This window comes from Rhipicephalus microplus, chromosome 3 (genome assembly GCF_043290135.1).
Source record: "Rhipicephalus microplus isolate Deutch F79 chromosome 3, USDA_Rmic, whole genome shotgun sequence".
NCBI classification, from domain to species: Eukaryota; Metazoa; Arthropoda; class Arachnida; order Ixodida; family Ixodidae; genus Rhipicephalus; species Rhipicephalus microplus.
In genome coordinates, this window is record NC_134702.1 from 19,120,937 (window position 1) to 19,138,836 (window position 17,900).

Here is a 17,900-nt window from a genome sequence, read left to right on the forward strand (position 1 = left end):
TTCCAATAGTGTGTGTTTATATCTGCTCGCATAATCTGTTCTGTCGTAACTTTCTGGTGGCATGATGTGCCTACATGTTAGAGAGAGTTGAGACTAATTGTCAAAACTACGTTTGTTTATGTTTCTCATTTCTTACACAAGCACTGGAAAATACACGCTCGCTTGAAAGGTTACGCTAAACAAAAAAAAAAACGAAGTGTTTATTTCATGGAGCGTAATCACATATTTTGTTAGGTGCAATAGATGAATATACGTACTCGTGCGCGAGCACACATGAGACCGAATGTTTGTGTATATAGACGTTGCATTAATCAAGACAATGTACCGAATATACGTATTTTACCCCTTATTACCGCGGCAAGTGTAGCTTTCATTTCCTTGTGACTACGTGTTCTTGTTGAATATGACGAAGTTGCGGTCACTAACCAAGTAACAGTAAAAAACAAAATCAAAACAGAAACCGTCCAATGAAAATTGTCACGCTCTGTGAGCAAAGTCATTTGAGCACTGACGTGCTTGATCAACATTTACATTATATTCGCTACGGTATTCTCACGCTTGTGGTGTTTCGACTGCCATGCAGAATGCTTGGGTTCGATTCCTGCCGAGACCCAGACATTTACTCTTTGCATTCGTCAGGCCAACGCCGCCGATGTCAGCTTTTCTCTTAACGCCCACGCCGTAAAATTACCCGAGCTACGGGATCGTGACATTATCCATGTCATGACCAGGGAGTCGTATTTTTCAAAGCATCTGGTGATCACGAGAGCACTCGAACGTAGGCGGCTAGATAGATGGATAGATACTGATAGTGTGTGCAGTACGCAGAACAATGGTTCGCCTTTAAAAATGGTACACACTTTAGGGACAAGCTATCGCGTACAACGTAAGAGCACCCCATTTTCGGGGTTTTAGACACTAACAATTATTAACAGTTCGTGTCTTTACCCTACTTGGTTAGTGACCGCAACCTCTTCTTTGACATGTTACCAGACCAGGCGAACTTTCGTTGGACTCGTGACTACCTTCATGCCATATACGTACAAAGTTTATATACCATGTTGACTTCACCCAAATAAATTATTTTTTCTAAACGTATGCCTATATGACTTGGAATCATTCGTTGCATGTATTACACCAGCGCCGCCTCGGCGCTTCACATTATTAGGTGGTTTCAGAATAGCGTACGCAAGGATAGCGTTTGTTGCGCATGCCCGCTATTCGTCACTTTAGTGACACGCAACAGAATAGTGTAAGATGCACCGATGGAGACGGAAATGTTGTAGGCCCGTGTACTCAGATTTGGGCGCACGTTAAAGAACCCCAGGTGGTCGAAATTTCCGGAGCCCTCCACTACGGCGTCTCTCATAATCATATGGCGGTTTTGGGACGTTAAACCCCACAAATCAATCAAATCCATCAATTAGTGTAAGACGCACGCGCAGCGACGGGAAACGCTGACTCAAAGCTTAAATTGCCTACTGCTCATCGCCGTTCAGTATACTGCACATGATAGCGGCGCCATGAGAGCGTTGGTTTTGAGTTTCAAATGCACGTGACACATGCCGTCTTTCTTCTTGAACGCGCTCTTCGCGGCCAATTTCTGCAATGAGTTAGCATCGCCAAGTTGGCTAAGTTGCAGGACCGTTCGGTGCGTTAGTCTGTTGCAGAAAAGAGACGGCCAGGCTGTAGCATAAAGTGCAGTCTTGATCGTGTCAATGGAGTATGCCAACAGCAGATGTAACAGTGCGAAAACAACGAAGTCTTCTCAGTGGCCAATTCCACAGAGCGAGTATGTGCCATGGTATCTAGACTACGATCAAACAAACAAGCAAACAAACAAACAAAAAAATGCCAGCGCGCAAGAGCAACTGCTCATTAGATGCATTGATCTAAAATTCGAGTTTCATACCAGGCCCAATTCCTCACTCGAGAACTCGCTGTTGGGCTAGTTCTTAATATATCATCTTGAAAATTCGGCCTTTATGCTCCCTTATTCGCGCACACAATTACACACGCACGGGCTCAGCACAATTTGCGGGGTGTGGTCATGAGCGTGTGCATGTGTGAATGTGTGTGTGAATGAAGGAGTGCCAAGTCGCGTAATTTTCGAGCTAATCCTTATGTATACAGCCAAGTGGGTACTTTCGCTTTTGTGACAACGTTATTAGTTCACGCGACAGAAAAGCGCAGCTGACAACACTTCTATTTAACTTTAGTCTACTTGCAGGCATCAGTACCTCATTTGAGATAGCTATACTTTTAAGCGCGCACAAAGCTACATTAGGAACACTTATACTATATCGTTAATTCATTCGTAATGCTAGCAGTTGTAAGGTATATACCGATATCGCACTCGTAATTTAATAACGTTTTTTACAGATGTGCAAATAAGTGCACAGAGACACATGTACTGTTTTAGGTCGCCTAATGACAACGCAACAGACACATGCAAATGTAAAATAGAACGTACTACCGTTAGTGCATAACTCACTGAAGGTGTCTCTCTTTCACAATCTTTACGGGTCAAACACAGAAGGAACGGCACAACGTATAAGGCTACACAGTTTGCCGAATCGGTTAACTTCGATGAGAAAGAGCGCGAAAAACGTGGGTACGTGACGAGCAGAGCTACAGGACAAGTGCATTCTTGTATGTGCCTGTCCTGTAGTTTTCTTCGTCTTGTCTGACGTTTTTGGCGCTGTTTTCGATCAGCACAAAGTATACGCTAATCGAAATGCCCAGTGATCAGCGGCACCTCGAGAACTTTTTTGCAGAGGTGCATTATCAGAGGAGAGGGGAGCGGCATCCATCATAGGCAGCCTTTCTTTCACTTTCGTGTCATGACTGGCCAGATTTGTCAGTAATGTGTAGAGCTGCAGCTGGCAACACTGAAGGCCATTTCACACAAATATGAGGAACCCAAGTGTGCTAATCAAAGTTTGTAGCTTATTGCGGCTTCCCCTCCCCGAACACTAGCAATACCCTCCAGGCACCCACGGCAGTGGTGCGTTTAGGTCCATGTGAAAAAAGCATGACCACCGCATTCCTCTTTTTCTTTCATACTTCCGTAATCCCTCCTTATTCTATGGAGGTCTAGCGCTTTGAGGATACCCTTGCCTTGGACGCTCACAAAACATTTTCAACGTGAGCCCCTTTAAGTAACCATCAATTGAAACACTCACAGCATTTCGTTCGCACACAGTTGTAATTACATAGCCAATTCTCATTGTTTCGCCCGCGAAACACAGAGGGAATCTCGAAGAACTCGTGTCTGGCATTCGTAGCAGCGACAACTCGCAGCGTATACCGCATGACACTGTCGATCGCAAGCGTCGGGCGTCGCTGGCAGGACGCTCGCGGTCATACTAACGTAAAGGTTGATTATATGCGATAATATGGCGGAGGAAAGTCGTCGGTTGAAGTCGGAACGCGTAATACGCGTCACTCGCGTCCGAACTGCGAGATATTAGAACAGCGCCAAGTCCCGACTGTTTCCCCTCTTCCTCTTCATTCCGGAGGGGTCTGAGCAGCCAAGAGGCCGGCCCTGTCTGCAGCGTTGACCGTTACGATGACCATGGCCACGACCACAATCTTGGCGAACAGGCCCAGCATGAACTGAAGGGTGTAAGGAAAGCAATATGTACACGATTATACTCTGGAGAAAGCCTACAGGCTCTCACGAAATGCCATATCTTAGAAACTGTTTTTTTTTTCATACGGAGCTAACGCTTCCGCAAGTAGACATGTCTTCTTCAAGGCATCGACTGCTTTACTTATCACCTTGTATAGGTATGCAAAAAAATCGCATCAAGCGCTATAAACTGGATGAAATTTCGAAGTGCACAAGGTACAATCAAACGTTCAAGCTAATGAAGTTGAGTCACATTTCCTCAGCACTTTTTCAATGGATAGAAGCATCGCCTCTTTTCTATACTGTGGCGTGGGAGTGTAAAAGCTGACGTCACAGCCTCGCCAATGCCTTTTCGAAAGTCACGCATATTCTAACGTGACTGTGACGGTGAAGCAAAAAAAAAACGCAGCCAGTAAAATTGAAACGCGTCAGCGGGCAAACTTGTACCCAGTAAAAACAATATATAAAAACCACTATCTCTCACTACAAAGAACCATGTGTAGACGTGAAACAGTGGGCAATAGCGGTGGGCTCATCGCGGCGATGCGCTCGAGAGAAAACTGGGGGGGGGGGGGGGCGAAAAGCACGCACTGGTGGACAGGTGTTTTTTTACTGGAACATGCCAATCACTACTAATGGGCAATGAGAAACAGAGGCCTCCGATCGGGCACAGAGACCGGCAGCCCGCTTTTAGTTAACCCGCACGCCGCGAATTTTTAATGTTCAACAACGCACAGGAGAAATCTCCCACCGGCACTGTATACCTTGGAGGTCAAGATCAACAATACGTAACCGCCTTCAAAGGTGGCTTGATATTTCGCTGCTGGTGCCATCAGGACCTTGAGTAATTGCCTTGAAGGGGGAAGGTATTGCAATCTTGCCGCTGGTTCCATATTGTCTACGACTGGCTCTTTCGCTGGCCACTAGATGACGTGAAAAGAGGCTGTGCTTGCTCTCGCTCCAGCTTGAACGTGCTGCAAGTAGCCGCCAGAGGGCGAAGATCACGCGCTCACGTGTTCCCTTTCATAAAAATTGACAGGGTACAATGGCGTTCAATATAAGTTGCAACACGGTGGCCGTGCCGAGGTAGCTCAAAGCCATAACGATGATGTTGGTGAAAATTAAATTGGTTAAGAAAATACCTCTTCCTTCACTAACTTTTGTCTTTGTCGGCATTACTTTGCAGTGCTGGCGAAATTATAAGCGCGATCAACAGGTACAAATTAAATGTGCGCCATTCTTCCAGCCCTTGTAGAGTCCAGCGCCCCGGACTTTCTATATATAGGGTAAATATTTCATCAAATTGGTGGAAAACAGAGCCAAACCATACAGTTTCCTAATATACACTAGAGGGAACTCTGGCGCTAGTGTCTATCGGAGGTGCGATACACGGCGCTTCAGCGAGCATCGGAACGATGGGTAGTACACACATTTGTCTAATTTTCGTACTTCTGGCCTGCTTTTGGCTCCGTGTGTGTTCGTGTGGCTTGGAGCCGTTTTTTCACGAAAAAAATTAGCAAATGTTCAGCGTTCGTGCTTCACAGCATTAATATTTTATACTTTCCATTTCGGATCAGGTCACAAAGTTGAAGAGGGGTTCGTTCTCTTCTTTAAAACAAAACCGTCACCAGCAATAATCGAAGCCGCAAGCACGATTCGCCGCCCGCAAGTACGAAGACTAGGCAAATGTGTGTCCTATTGGGTAGCCACCCGTCATTCCCATGGTCACTGAACGATGCCAGCGCCAGAGTACCCTCTTGTTAATTTTGGGAAACTCTATGAGCCGAACTACACTCACCAGCCTCCAGAACTGCACCCGCGCCATCTCGTGCAGCAAAGCGAGTGGCATTGACGCCGGCATGATGAAGTTGCTCGAGGCACCCACGATCATGGGAATGGCGTAGTAGGCCGGGTACACCCGCTGGGCCTCGGCCTAGGCATGAAGATTACCCAATGTGATTTCGGTGTCCCAGTGAGCATCCCAACGGTGCAGCAACACTTTGTAAATGATCGAAGCACAGTCTGTTCGTTACACGACACTATGCATACAAACAAGTCGTCCGGACACTTGCCTAGATCTGTGCATCGTGGGGGAATCCCTGGAACATTATGTTGTAGACAATTTCTCACTTCGCCAATGGTCAGAGCAGCGGCCTATCGACGTTACCAAAGAGACCAGCTGTACGTGAGCGGTGCGACATCAGAGTGAGATAGAATCGAGCACAAGGCATCACTACGATGCCGTGGCTCAGTTTTCCATAGTTAACAAGTACGTGCACTAAAGAACTGAGAATCTTCGCACGCATGCTGCGACAATGCTTTTATTAAGACAATAGCGTACCACGACTGTCTTTTGCTTGGCTCCTTGAGCAAAGCAAGGCAGACGAATGAAGTGGTAAAGAAACCCACGTGATCACCACCAATAATGGCTTCATGCTGTTACGTCATCACGACGTAACAGATGGCCAAAATGTGTGATGTCATTACGACGTCGTGGTGTCGACACACAATGATGCACTGAATTATGGCACATGAGGACGTCATTAATATTTGAATCAGTAAAATTGGTGCAATCAACAGGGTAAGATAAGGCAATTTAATGCATGTCTCTCGTATTGAGGCTTGCTATGCCTAGCAGCATACTGTGGGCCAGTCGTATATTTTTATGCACCAAGAAGGTTTTCACATTCAGGTATAACAGATAGGGTAGCTTGCTGCAAAAGGTTTTTGATCATTCACACTGAGAACGTTTGCAAGGCTGTTCGACTCATTCACGCTCATAAGCATAACAAAGACTAAAAATGCACAGAGGCGCAGAGGAAAGTGATATTGTCGAGAAAGTTGAAATGCATCAATATTCGTCGTCAATATCAGACAAGAGGTTGCTGAATAAGGATACTTTCTGAACAGCCGTGAACCAGCATGAGCAACTGCTCAATCACACTGGCGGAGCAGCGCGGGGGCTAGAATTAGAAGTCCCCGAACCACAGACCTGAGCAGAGACTCTGGTACCCTTCCCAGACATATTGCTGCCTCTTCCCCTTCCCATAGCGTGTGCAAGCAGGTCAAATACGGTTGTTACTAGCTAATTAAAGCAAGACCACATTTCTGTCACGAAATATTCCCAAAGCCATTTACTATACACGTTTTGCCATAGCCATAATAGTTCGTGTTTAGAATAATTGCGTGACACTGATGTCACGTGATGTCACTGATCTACTCGACATGCATTATTGGTCAAGACACTATGTAATCACAAGATAAAAAATTTAGTGAATGATATTAGCTGCACCAACTTTCCCATTTCCCGTAAATAAAGCTTTTTCTTTTCCAACTCGAAGTTATTAGTTTGAAATGTAGCTTCATCTCACTCAAGTGTCACAATTGTCAATTCAGTGAGATGAAGCGACAATGTAGTTAAATTCAGTGGCCCGAAAATCCGAAATATTTCCCCAAAAGTTCAATATTCGGCATTTTCCTGTAGACGTCATATTTGCGCATTTCGCACGTAATTTCAAGCAATGTAGCAAATAGCATTTTTTTAGAACCAGCATCTGTAACTTTCATTGGTTAAGTGAAGGTTATTCATTAAGTTGTTTTTGTAAATAATAACATGTGCTAGAGTACTGTTATGAATGAGGAGTCGAGACATGCCACCACGTCCATGACTGTGGCGACCTTGGGTAGCGTGGTCCTGGCTGGAGCCATTCGAGTCTCAGGAGAAGAGGAGTCGAAGAGCCGGAGTAGATGAAAAGCGTTTATGTACAGTATTTACATGTTTAGAGTAACGTGGAATAACATGAAACAGATACGCTCGCGTTTTGTACACTCCATGTCTTCCCAATGTTCTCTGCTAGGGAAAACAATTGAGTCCGGGTCCCTCCAATAAGACTGTCCTCCTCCATTCCGCCCCCAAGCAGGCAGTCACACCTGTTTCTAGAAATGTGCAAGGGCACGCTCCTTGTTGCACAGGGAGGGGCAATGCAGTACCACTGGCTCAGTTCAATGACCTGGAACTCCTCACGTAGACGAGACTCCTCCGGGTGGCACGATTTCAAGTTGACTCATGAGACGCTGTTAGCTCCTCGCAGGCCCCGAAGACAACAATGCCCCAAGGCACAGCCACTGGCCCAGGAATGTAGAAAATGTTCTCGCTGATCAAGTCCAGATGCGAGGCCCATTGTCTGGTGAGAGTCGAAGAGGAGGCGGTAGGTAGCTCAGGCTGTAATCGTCCCTCCGGGTAGTCAGGTGTGTTTAAAGGGTTTCTGGTCTGTGGGCCCAGCAGACTCTCCGCACCACCACTGTGGTTAAAACTGCCTTGGAATGTAGCTCCACACAGGATGACGATTTACGGTAGAGACTGGTAAGGCCACGGCACAACAGTACCTTCAAGTTACGCTATTGACCTGTGTTATTTTTAACAATACACCATAAAGTAGCTTGCCTGGTTATCAGCCCATACACCAGTATACCCACGATTATGTAAAGAAGAAAAAAAACAATAATTATATATTCCATTAATTCGCACCACTCACAATGCGTGTGACAGCTGGCGTCATGATCTCGACCAACACCCGCTTGTCCGCAGCCTCGGCCATCACGGAGGTTGCGAAGGCCAGCACGGTCTGTGCCTCGAGTGGCGTGCGCTGCTCCCAGAACGACGTGGACGCCAGTGCCTTTTGCAGAAAGTCATAGGCCTGCCAAACGACAAAAGGAAAGGGTGTCAGGGCCGCGCTTCAGTAAAGGCCTGACCACACGTACGCGTTGAAGCGTGTCAGCGCGTGGCATTTCAACGCGGCATGGAACCCGCCTTCAACGAATAGAGAAGACACGCTGCTATGCAGAGCTACGCACTTTCTCTCTCTTCATAGGGAGAGGGCGCGAACCTGCGTAAAAGCCATGCGCTGACACGCTGAAATCCGTGCGTCTGGTCAGGTCTTGACCACAAGCACGCGTTACAATGCGCCTGCGCGTGGCGTATGGACTCGGCACCACGTTCTTTCTCTACGGAGAGAGAGAAAAAAAAACACGATACCAAGGTTATCAACCCCGCCCCTCTTTTTTAGCTGCTTTTACGTGACGGAAATGATGCCGGTGACTTCCTGGGAAAGCACGGTATAAAACACCTTCGCGTTGAAAACGTCTCGCAAGTATATCATTCATTACCATCGAAATCAGTCGCTTATTGGATTGAAACTGAGGGAAGCTACAAACAGCAACGATATATCAGACGCGTAATCACCCGCAGCAGCTCGGAGGCAACGTGCGTGGCACCGAGCAGCAACAGCACGCCCCAGGGCATCATTTGCCAGATGTGTCTCACGAAGTCGAAGGCTGCCTGCAGGAATGACGTCAGCAGGCTCGTCGCCAGCATCATCGACGTCATCGCTGTCAGCAGCGCCATCCTGCGTAAGCCAGACGAGTTTGCAATCTTTTTTTAATTTTCAATGGTGTCAAAAGATAGGTGTCAATGGTGTTCAGTATAGTACAACTGGTTATGTAATCAACCTGATCGAAGTCATGAGTGGATGTCATCCAGAGCTCTGTTAAGTTCAATGGTCCCTTAAGCACTCGCCTAAAACGACTCGAAGGTGAGCCCCGCCGCGGTGGTCTAGTGGCTAAGGTACTTGGCTGCTGACCCGCAGATCGCGGGATCGAATCCCGGCTGCGGCGGCTGCATTTCCGATGGAGGCGGAAATGTTCTAGGCCCGTGTGCTCAGATTTGGGTGCACGTCGAAGAACCCCAGGTGGTCGAAATTTCCGACGCCCTCCACTATTGCGTCTCTCATAATCATATGGTGGTTTGGGGATGCTAAACCCCACGTATCAATCAATCATTGACTCGAAGGCGAAATCATTGTGGTTTTTACCGTGTCAGTCGATTGTATGAATAGCATCAACGTGACGTCACTGACGCACATCAATCTTAACATTTCTTAGACTGCAATTTATGAACTGTTTACTTCTTATATCTACTCACAGTAAGCAAGGAATCCAAGTCAAGCAGTTGAGAGAAGCATGTCATGGCTACATTTTAAATTTTTTTGCAGCGAAAGCTGTTATGATATCACAAGGGTCGCATGAGCTGTAGTTTTCCGCCGCCGGTGTCCGTAACTTCTACCGCGCAACTTAAGAAAAAAAAACCTAGTAAAGAACAAAAAAAAAACATCTAGGTCACAATGGGAAGTAACCACTATAGTAAGACATAAGAAATAAACTGTGTAAATAAAAAAAAAACATTAAGGACACAATGGGATTCAAATCTGGGTCCTCTGCATGACAGCCCAGTATTCTACCACAAACCCATGCCGGTGCTTGAAACTATGTTCAAGGTGGCCTTAGGTAGGCTTGTTGTCGGGAAAGGAACCGCGTTAACGTGAGTAATAGAGCGTTTTATAACTCCAAAGGAACAACCACGCATCCAACAATGTGAATTGCGTAACGAGTGGGCTGTCTAATGCTACAGCCCATTACAAAATCTTAAGGCGTAATTATTCATTGTCGTTAACCACAGCGTAAAATTGGTGCAAGATTCCTTACAATTAAGTGCGCAGCAGGTACCACGCTTCTCCGAGAAACGGCATAGTGGATGCCTTCATATTACAGAAAATTATGATGATTAATGGCATAGTGGGTGCCCTGCAAGCGCCTTTGTGGAAGTTACCCAAATAGAGTTTTGAAAAGACACTGAAAAGCCACCCTTCCAGCTGGCGCTATGACTGTGCGGCGCGTTCCGCGGAGCCCTACGATGCCCCTGATCTTGGAGGCAGTACAAATGCATGTTAGGTGCACGAAGCTATCGCAGGGAGGCGGGGGGGGGGGGAGGCGGTGATCAACATAACGACTGAGAAACAAAAGTAAGTGACCTGGTGAAGTGTATTCCTCATGCATCTCCACTTCTCCACGTAAAGAGGCACCCTAGGTGCCGATTCCCGTGGGGACAGTACCCATTGTCTGGCGCGTCCCCCATTTCACAGAGGGAAAAGACACTGCAACTTTTCTTTTTTATGTTTCTCTATGTCACGTGATAACAGCGATGCTACGGTGAGCACGGCTTACCTTTCAGTCAAGCCGACCACAACGGACAGTGCGTACACGAAGCTAAAGATGGCGGCGTACGCAGCACAGGCATAGCGTATTCCCCTGCAGCAAAAGATGACAATCATCCTCACGAAAAAGACAATTCTAAAGCTGAGAAGGAAAAGCATACTTGTCACAAACCACAGGCAAAATTTACCACAGCTTCTACTTGCGTGTTGTTGTTGCTGCTGCTAAGCAACAACAGCAATAGCCGCCACCCAAGCGTACATAAAGCGCTGATAAGTAACGTAGTCGCTTCCCTGATGAATACACAGATTTTTGTCGAAACTATCCGCTTCATCGGTACTCTCCGTACCACATGCACGGGGGAGGGATTGAGAGCAAAGGCCAGTCGGTGCGCTAAGCGAGAAGTGTGGAGAAAATGACGTCATGGTGGCCACATTCACTGGGCACAATGGCGGCGTTCCTATGTTCACGTGTTGTGCAGTGTAGGTGGTCAAGCAGCGAGCGGCTGCCGGCAGCATGTGCGCCTTCACGGGTCTCGTACCTAGCCGGAGAGAGAGTCGTGCCTTCTGCTTCACATTCGGATGTAAACAAGAGAGCAGAATTTGCCCAGCCAAATGGCCGGCTTCCGGCTCCACCAAGTCTTCAAAAGGAGTTACATCGGGACCTCTCCTCAGTTGTTTCCTTCCTACATGACCAAATTTTAGGCCCCGAAGGGTTCCTTCAAGAGGGGTGGGGGGGGGGGGCAAAGGTTTGTCACCCTCTCCCTATATCATGTCTATGTATGGGACTGATTTGCACCCCCCCCCCTTAGGTGATCAGAAAGGGCGGCCGTTCCTTGACCCCCGCGTCTTTACCCTCCCCCCCCCCCTATGGCCCCCCTCTTTGCGCGCGCCTATGCTCTGTAAGACAATCTCACATCACTCGAATGCTCCCTCCCCCGAACAATAATTGATCTTGTTTGGGTTTATGGTCTTTATTTGCCAGCGCGGCAAATCAACTTAGGGAGATTTGTCGAGAATGCATGGACAACTTCTCTCCTACAGGCCAGACAACTGCAAATTGTCTATTCGGACACGTACTCGTCCATTTTCGATTACAATCTAAGAGCGAATACAGCCTCTGCCCTAACAACTATAGCGGCACGCCTGCCGCCCGCCATTCTCCTGGACAGGAGAGACATTTTTCGCCGCTTGCGTTGATACTAAGCATATTACGCATTAAAGGTTTTTAGTCTCTATTTAAAATGTCGTGCTTGGCTAATGCTCATATTGAAATTTTTGCTGAAATTCGGTAGAAAATACAAGCTTTCGACTGCAAACGAGCAAAGGTATTTAGGATCTGTATGAATATATCAACAGCATAAATCTGCCTGCGCTGTTTCGGCATTTATACATTGATCATACAGGCGCTTATCGGTTTCTACATGCGTATTTATTGTGGCGCATGGGACGGCATTTATGCTCTTCTATAGTAGTTTACCTAGTACACTAAATCGTTACCCACTTTTTCTAATCACATCCACACCCTTGCCCGCGGGACGGCTATATTCTTTCTCGTAGTACATCACCAAGTACTCTAAATCGTTGAAAGCTTTTTCTGACCCACAAGATGCAAAAGAACTCGGCCGCAGAGTGCACTGTCATAATACTAAGTTAAGAGTCAATTAGCCTGGATAATCTCTATGAAATTTTCTAGTGATCTATTTGTAATCTAGGGATTTTTTATGGTCCATCTAGAGATAAAATGGTATCTAAGTTGGCATCACTGCTGCTCTTGCATAGAAGAATGCCAAGTACTCAGAAGTCGTTGAACACTTTTTATTTACACACAGTGGTTATTGTGAGGTTGTAACCGATTGAAAAGTTCGCTTCAAAAGGCACGCTACACGAAGCGTGAGAACTCACCTATGCGTACGTCGACCTGTGTGCTTCTGCTGAGCAGCTCTGATGACGGCGAGGTTCTCTACAGACTGGGGTGCCGGTTCACTGAAAAGCGGATGTTATAAATGTTACGATACGGGTGCGCCAGATGGTATCGACGTCACCATCTAAATAACACACTTGGGATCGGTGACGTCGGTAAGAAACGACAGTTACCGCGTGCTTAATATTCTCGAGGCGAATATTCTTAATCAGTCAGCGCTGTACATTAAGATTGTAAGCTGAGCGAGTTGGTTGGGGTTTGTCCTTAATTTCGGGAAAAGAAAAAGAAAACGACTACCTGCTGAGCGCATGCAAAGGCGTAAGATCACGCTTTAGACGATGACTCAAAACTGTCAGTTTTTATCAAATGTTGTTGCGTAATTGCTTTTAACTGTATTTGGCTAGGTGAAACGAATAACCATTCGGCATCGGTGTCACCAGCGATTTCCATTGACTGTGCTATCAGTTACGTAGTTGTCAGCGTCGTACCCAAGCACGCGCAGCATTGGCTGAGCTGTGAGTGACGTCGTCGATCCCGTCACTGCCGTGGTGCCAAGCACGTGCGCATCATTTTCTAGTGAGAGCTTCAATCACACGGGCAAGCCACGGATTCCACGAACTTTCGAACAGCGGACAACATTGGAAGAGCGCTAACAGTGGAAGCGTGAAAGAGCTCGCATTCGCCGGGCCGATGCTGCAGTTCGGGCAGAAAAACAGGCCCGAGAGGCCAAATACCGGCAGCAACTGCATGCCGATGATCCGGCAGCCTTCCATTGCAAGCTACGCTAAATCACTAACGGGAATGCAAGCGCCCATGGAGGGTGGATCCTGCACTCAGCTCATGATGTCAAATGCTTGCAACAATGGCGCGCCGAGAAAGCGGCGTTATGGGCAGAGCAGCATCAACTTGATGATTGCGGGAGCGTGGTTGCCAGGGCAAACGCCAGCTTTTAAAGGTGTTTCTCCAGCGACACTTTGGCTTCGGCTGTGACGTCTGTGACCGACTGTGGTTTGAGAACAACCTGGCAACGATCGACTTGATCCATTCTCTACAACAATGGAGCAATGTCATGGAGGTACCGACGGGGTGGTTCCCGGCTGCTTCCGACATCGGTCAGTTTCGGGTCTGTGGGTCGAGCAAGGAATCGCTAATCAAAGCTGTGAAAGGGCTCAGTGCAGCATCGAGTTGAACCCACTTCTAAACATCGGGGCCGCGCGTTTCAGCTTTCGCTGGTTGAGCATTTGTACGGAGTGCTTGGGCGGTGATTTCTTTAATGCAGAGTGTGCTGATCTTACGGCCCACGTGTTAGTGATTATGACCCTATTGTTCTTTCTTTCTTGATTATTTTTCTACTTTTCCAACTAAGCCTCAGTTGAGAGGCAGCGCAATACCATCAAGGTCGGAAGCTTTGCGTTATATGTGTGCAAACAGCTAAGCCGAAGGTCGCGGGATCACACCTCTTTTCACGCCTCATAACACGAAGGTCGTGGCCTCCTTTCGATGGAGGAAAAGTACCATATGTCCTTGTTCTTAGCACACTAAAGAAGCTCATGTGGTCGAAATTTCCAGAGCCCTCCACTACGACCGCTTTCCTAATCACATCGTGGTCATGGAACGTAAAACACTAACAATTATGATTAATGCATGTGTGCGTAGGTCGGCAAAGTCAATCGCAAGTGGGCTCATTCAGATCAATAAGTGATACCAGTGGGTGCAGTTGAGTAAGATTTATGCGACATTGAATGCGAGCGCGCCCAGTCGCGCAGAATATTGAGCCCTAGTGAGCCTGTAGTCAAGCTAATATTGCTGACTTCGAGTCCATCCGAGCCTGTCGATGAGCAAAATTATTATAAGACCCAAAAAGTTTTAACTGAAACATTTTTTTTAGATGATGGACGAAGTGCTTTCATGTTACTGACCTTAGTGTGCTTGCGTATGGATGTGTGTGGGGGAGGCAGTGAACTCAATGTTTGATGAGTGCCAGTGTGCACGCGTGTTTTGCGGTTGCGTTAGCTGTAAATAAGCGAATGTGGTTATGACCATGCGAGATCCACATGCATGTGGTTCAGTATGTCTGTGTGTACGTGTGCTTGTAATGGTAAGCACTTACTGCAACGCGTACCGTCGACTGCGCAGCGAGAAATTCGAAGGAAAACGACAGGTGTAAGCCTAAAGGGGAAACATGGGTCTTTAAAAGAGACCTCTGGCCCCTAAACAACCTCTGAAAATTCGAAGAACGAGCGCGCTGAGTCTCTCCCACCATCCACATATATCTCATCTGTGCAGCACAATTCGTGACACTCTGCAGCTGTTCGTTAACAGGACGCCAGGATGACACAAGCTCTGGAATGGTCGATACACGAGAGATATCTGTTGTGAACTGCCCCTACCCTATTTAGCCGTGCAGTCGCATGTCTCGTCTCGCATGGCTATCGTGTGCGGTGAAGCGATGTATCTTCGTCTTCTGGATTTTCGATTGAGCAAGCGGACATGGTAGCGTGCTGTTGAAAAGCTAGATATCCTGACTGGCTCAAGGCGTAGAGCTGACATTCCTCATGTACTATGAAGAAATCAGTGGCGAGGAGAAGGTAGCACTTGTAGGAAAGGTAGCAAAGGCGAGAAACTACTGCATCGCCTTTGAAATTAGTGTGGTTTAGGGGCCCTTTATGAGACACGAACAGAACAGAGTGGCTCAAACTACAAATGCGTGTTAAGGACAGCTTGGTCGAAATAAAGAAGAAGAAATGAACAATGGCAGGGTACGCAGCGCGTAGGTAGAATAACTGCTGGTCATTAAGGGCAAGTAACTGAATTCCAAGTGAAGGCAAACGCGCGACGAGGAGACAGAGTCAAATGAACAGATGAGATTATTAAGGAGTTTTCGGGTATCACGTGGCAGCAGCAAGCACAGAACTGTGTTGGCTGGTGGAACATGGGAGAGGCCTTTGCCCTGCAGTGGGCATAGTCAGGCTGATGGTGATGATGACGATGATAATGACGTTGTTCTTGACGATGATGATGTAGAGACGGAGAGCTTGCTCACTGTGGTCGGATGTAGAGAAGCCAGATGGCAGTGCTGCAGATGACCAACGCCAGCACCACGCCGGGAAGCGTCACGATCGCCCACTTGACGCCGGTCATTGGTTGTTCCGTCCCCTCCGATCTGCAACGGAAGCAGCCTGTGATCATGCATTTCGTTTCTGCGGAGAGGACGCGAGAAGAAAGAAAAAGAAAAAGAACAAGCTAGTCATATCACTCGTCGAGTGGCACGAGTATCGTCGAACTTCGACAAGAGATGAACGGAATGAAAGGGCAGAAATATCAGGCCCTGGAAACTCAGCGCTATAGTTTAGGTTCCGGGAACACGTGCGCTCGTAGCGGCGGTTTCCGGGCATCCTAAGGTGTGGTTGAACGAAGTGGGGTTAACGTGGATGTTCGCATTTGTTGTCTTTCACCAGTTTTTACGCATAAAGAAATTTGAATCAACTATAAAACAGTCATCATTTGTTCGTTTGTCTTTTTTATTCTCTACTGTATGAATTTCTAATCGGGCGATGCGTGGGAAGACTTGTGTTTAGCACTTGCAACGCCTCCTTTATTTCAATGCCAGCGCAAACGCACGCTTCTCAACGGGAGCCGTCGGTCCGCCTTAATTCAGGGAATGGTCGTGATGCGGCGCTATGGGTCGCGCTGCAGAGCGCACAAGATGAACAGAGCGCACAGGACGAACATCTCAGCCGAGCGTCTATATGACAACAGTGTCGCAAGCACGCTGCTGTTTGAGGCCTGTGCTGGAGCGCTCCGAACTAAAGTATCGACGTCACTTGACCCGTGGTTGGCTGACAGTACTGTTTAGTTCAGGGCATGCGGGGAGGACGATGGAACCATCGGACACATTGTTCTCCAGTGCAAACGTCTGCCACCCCATTAACCAGAGGCCGCCACACTACCTGAGGCGCTTGGCTTCGCGGATAACTGCGACACACCGGATCGAACAGCAGCTAAGACACCAATGTGCACCCCCTGGAAGCAACATAAATAACAAAAGCAATACTTTTTTTGTGGTGGTCAGGGGGACAGTGAACAGTTTTAATATTTATGGACCTGTTGTAACCTTGTGATGTGCAATTTTTGTGATAATTCATTTACTTTATCGTTCCAGTCAGGACACCGCAAGGTGGCCACCCGATACAAAGGGGACGACCACAAACATCATCATCATCAGCAGCAGCAGCTCGCGCCACACGTGCGTCCGAGTGCTTTCCCCCGAAGATGCGATAGACGTGTTTCCCACACAAATATCATGGGCATGTTAGATTCGCACCTTCATGCTACTTCTTTCTGGCTCGAGACAATGCCGCCGGCGCGCCGCAAAGCAGCGCAGGCAGAAACATTGCAGTGACGCTTTTCCATTGGTTGCCCGCATAGCGCCACCAACGACGACACGCTATCTCAAAACACCGTATATTTCACAAAGGCAGCATGACTGCCACTATTGTGAACACGAGGAAGAAGACGCCGCCCCACAGATCTGTACACAAGTGAACAAAAAATTACTTCGTATGATTTCCGTCATGAGGTACTGCCAGGGGGAGCCACTCTCCCCCATGACCGCAAATCACACCCGAAGGCTAGGATGAGAGAGATAGGGAAAGGGCTAGAGGAGAGAGTGGCGAATAGCTGGATCGGGCGCATCTCGCCTGGCATTGATAAAATAGAGGAGGCGTTGGCACTTGCCTCCACACGCCCCTTGCCACTTGCTCAGTGATATCACATGTTCAATCGGGCTCGGTTGTTTCACTCGGTTAGCGTGCCGAGTATGATTACGGTAAAGATAAGTGACATTTGTTGAAGCATGCGGTGAACGGAAGCGGCAGTAGGCCTGGTGAATCAGGTCAACCGTGCATCGGACGAAGAAGGGGCCTCACATGTCCTGCGCTGCTCTACAGTGCGTTAACACCTGGATTTCCAGATCCGCGAAGGTTTTAGAGGTTTCCTTGTGGCAACGGGTGAGCACCAGTATGTAGATTCATTATTTGAGCAGGAATTGATTTTGCATGAGTACATGAGTAAACCCAGTTCTGTGCAAGCCTGACTGGACTGACAAAAGTGTGGTATAGCTAGACTGATTGGTCAAGAAGGTTACGAAGTTGCTGTCGGCAAAATGCGTTTGATAAAATGCTTGAATTCGTGTTGGCTCAGCTGAATAGTTTTTGCTTCTTTTGCTTTTGGCATGCTCAAATAATATCAACTAATTAGAAGTTTTTCCTGTCCATGAAATTCATGTAGCCGGGGT

The 17,900-nt window shown here is 47.4% G+C and overlaps 1 protein-coding gene across 1 annotated transcript; it reads right to left on the minus strand.

Annotated features, from left to right (window-relative positions):
- Positions 1-3,186: 3,186 nt before the first annotated feature.
- Positions 3,187-15,792, minus strand: LOC142802741 (putative transporter B0285.6). Its single transcript, XM_075887767.1, has 7 exons — positions 15,648-15,792; positions 12,586-12,666; positions 10,694-10,777; positions 8,877-9,039; positions 8,170-8,331; positions 5,433-5,567; positions 3,187-3,618 (listed from the first exon to the last, which is right to left on the minus strand). Exons 1-7 carry the CDS (start codon positions 15,743-15,745, stop codon positions 3,511-3,513), a joined length of 831 nt encoding a protein of 276 aa, XP_075743882.1. The 5' UTR covers positions 15,746-15,792; the 3' UTR covers positions 3,187-3,510.
- Positions 15,793-17,900: the final 2,108 nt, after the last annotated feature.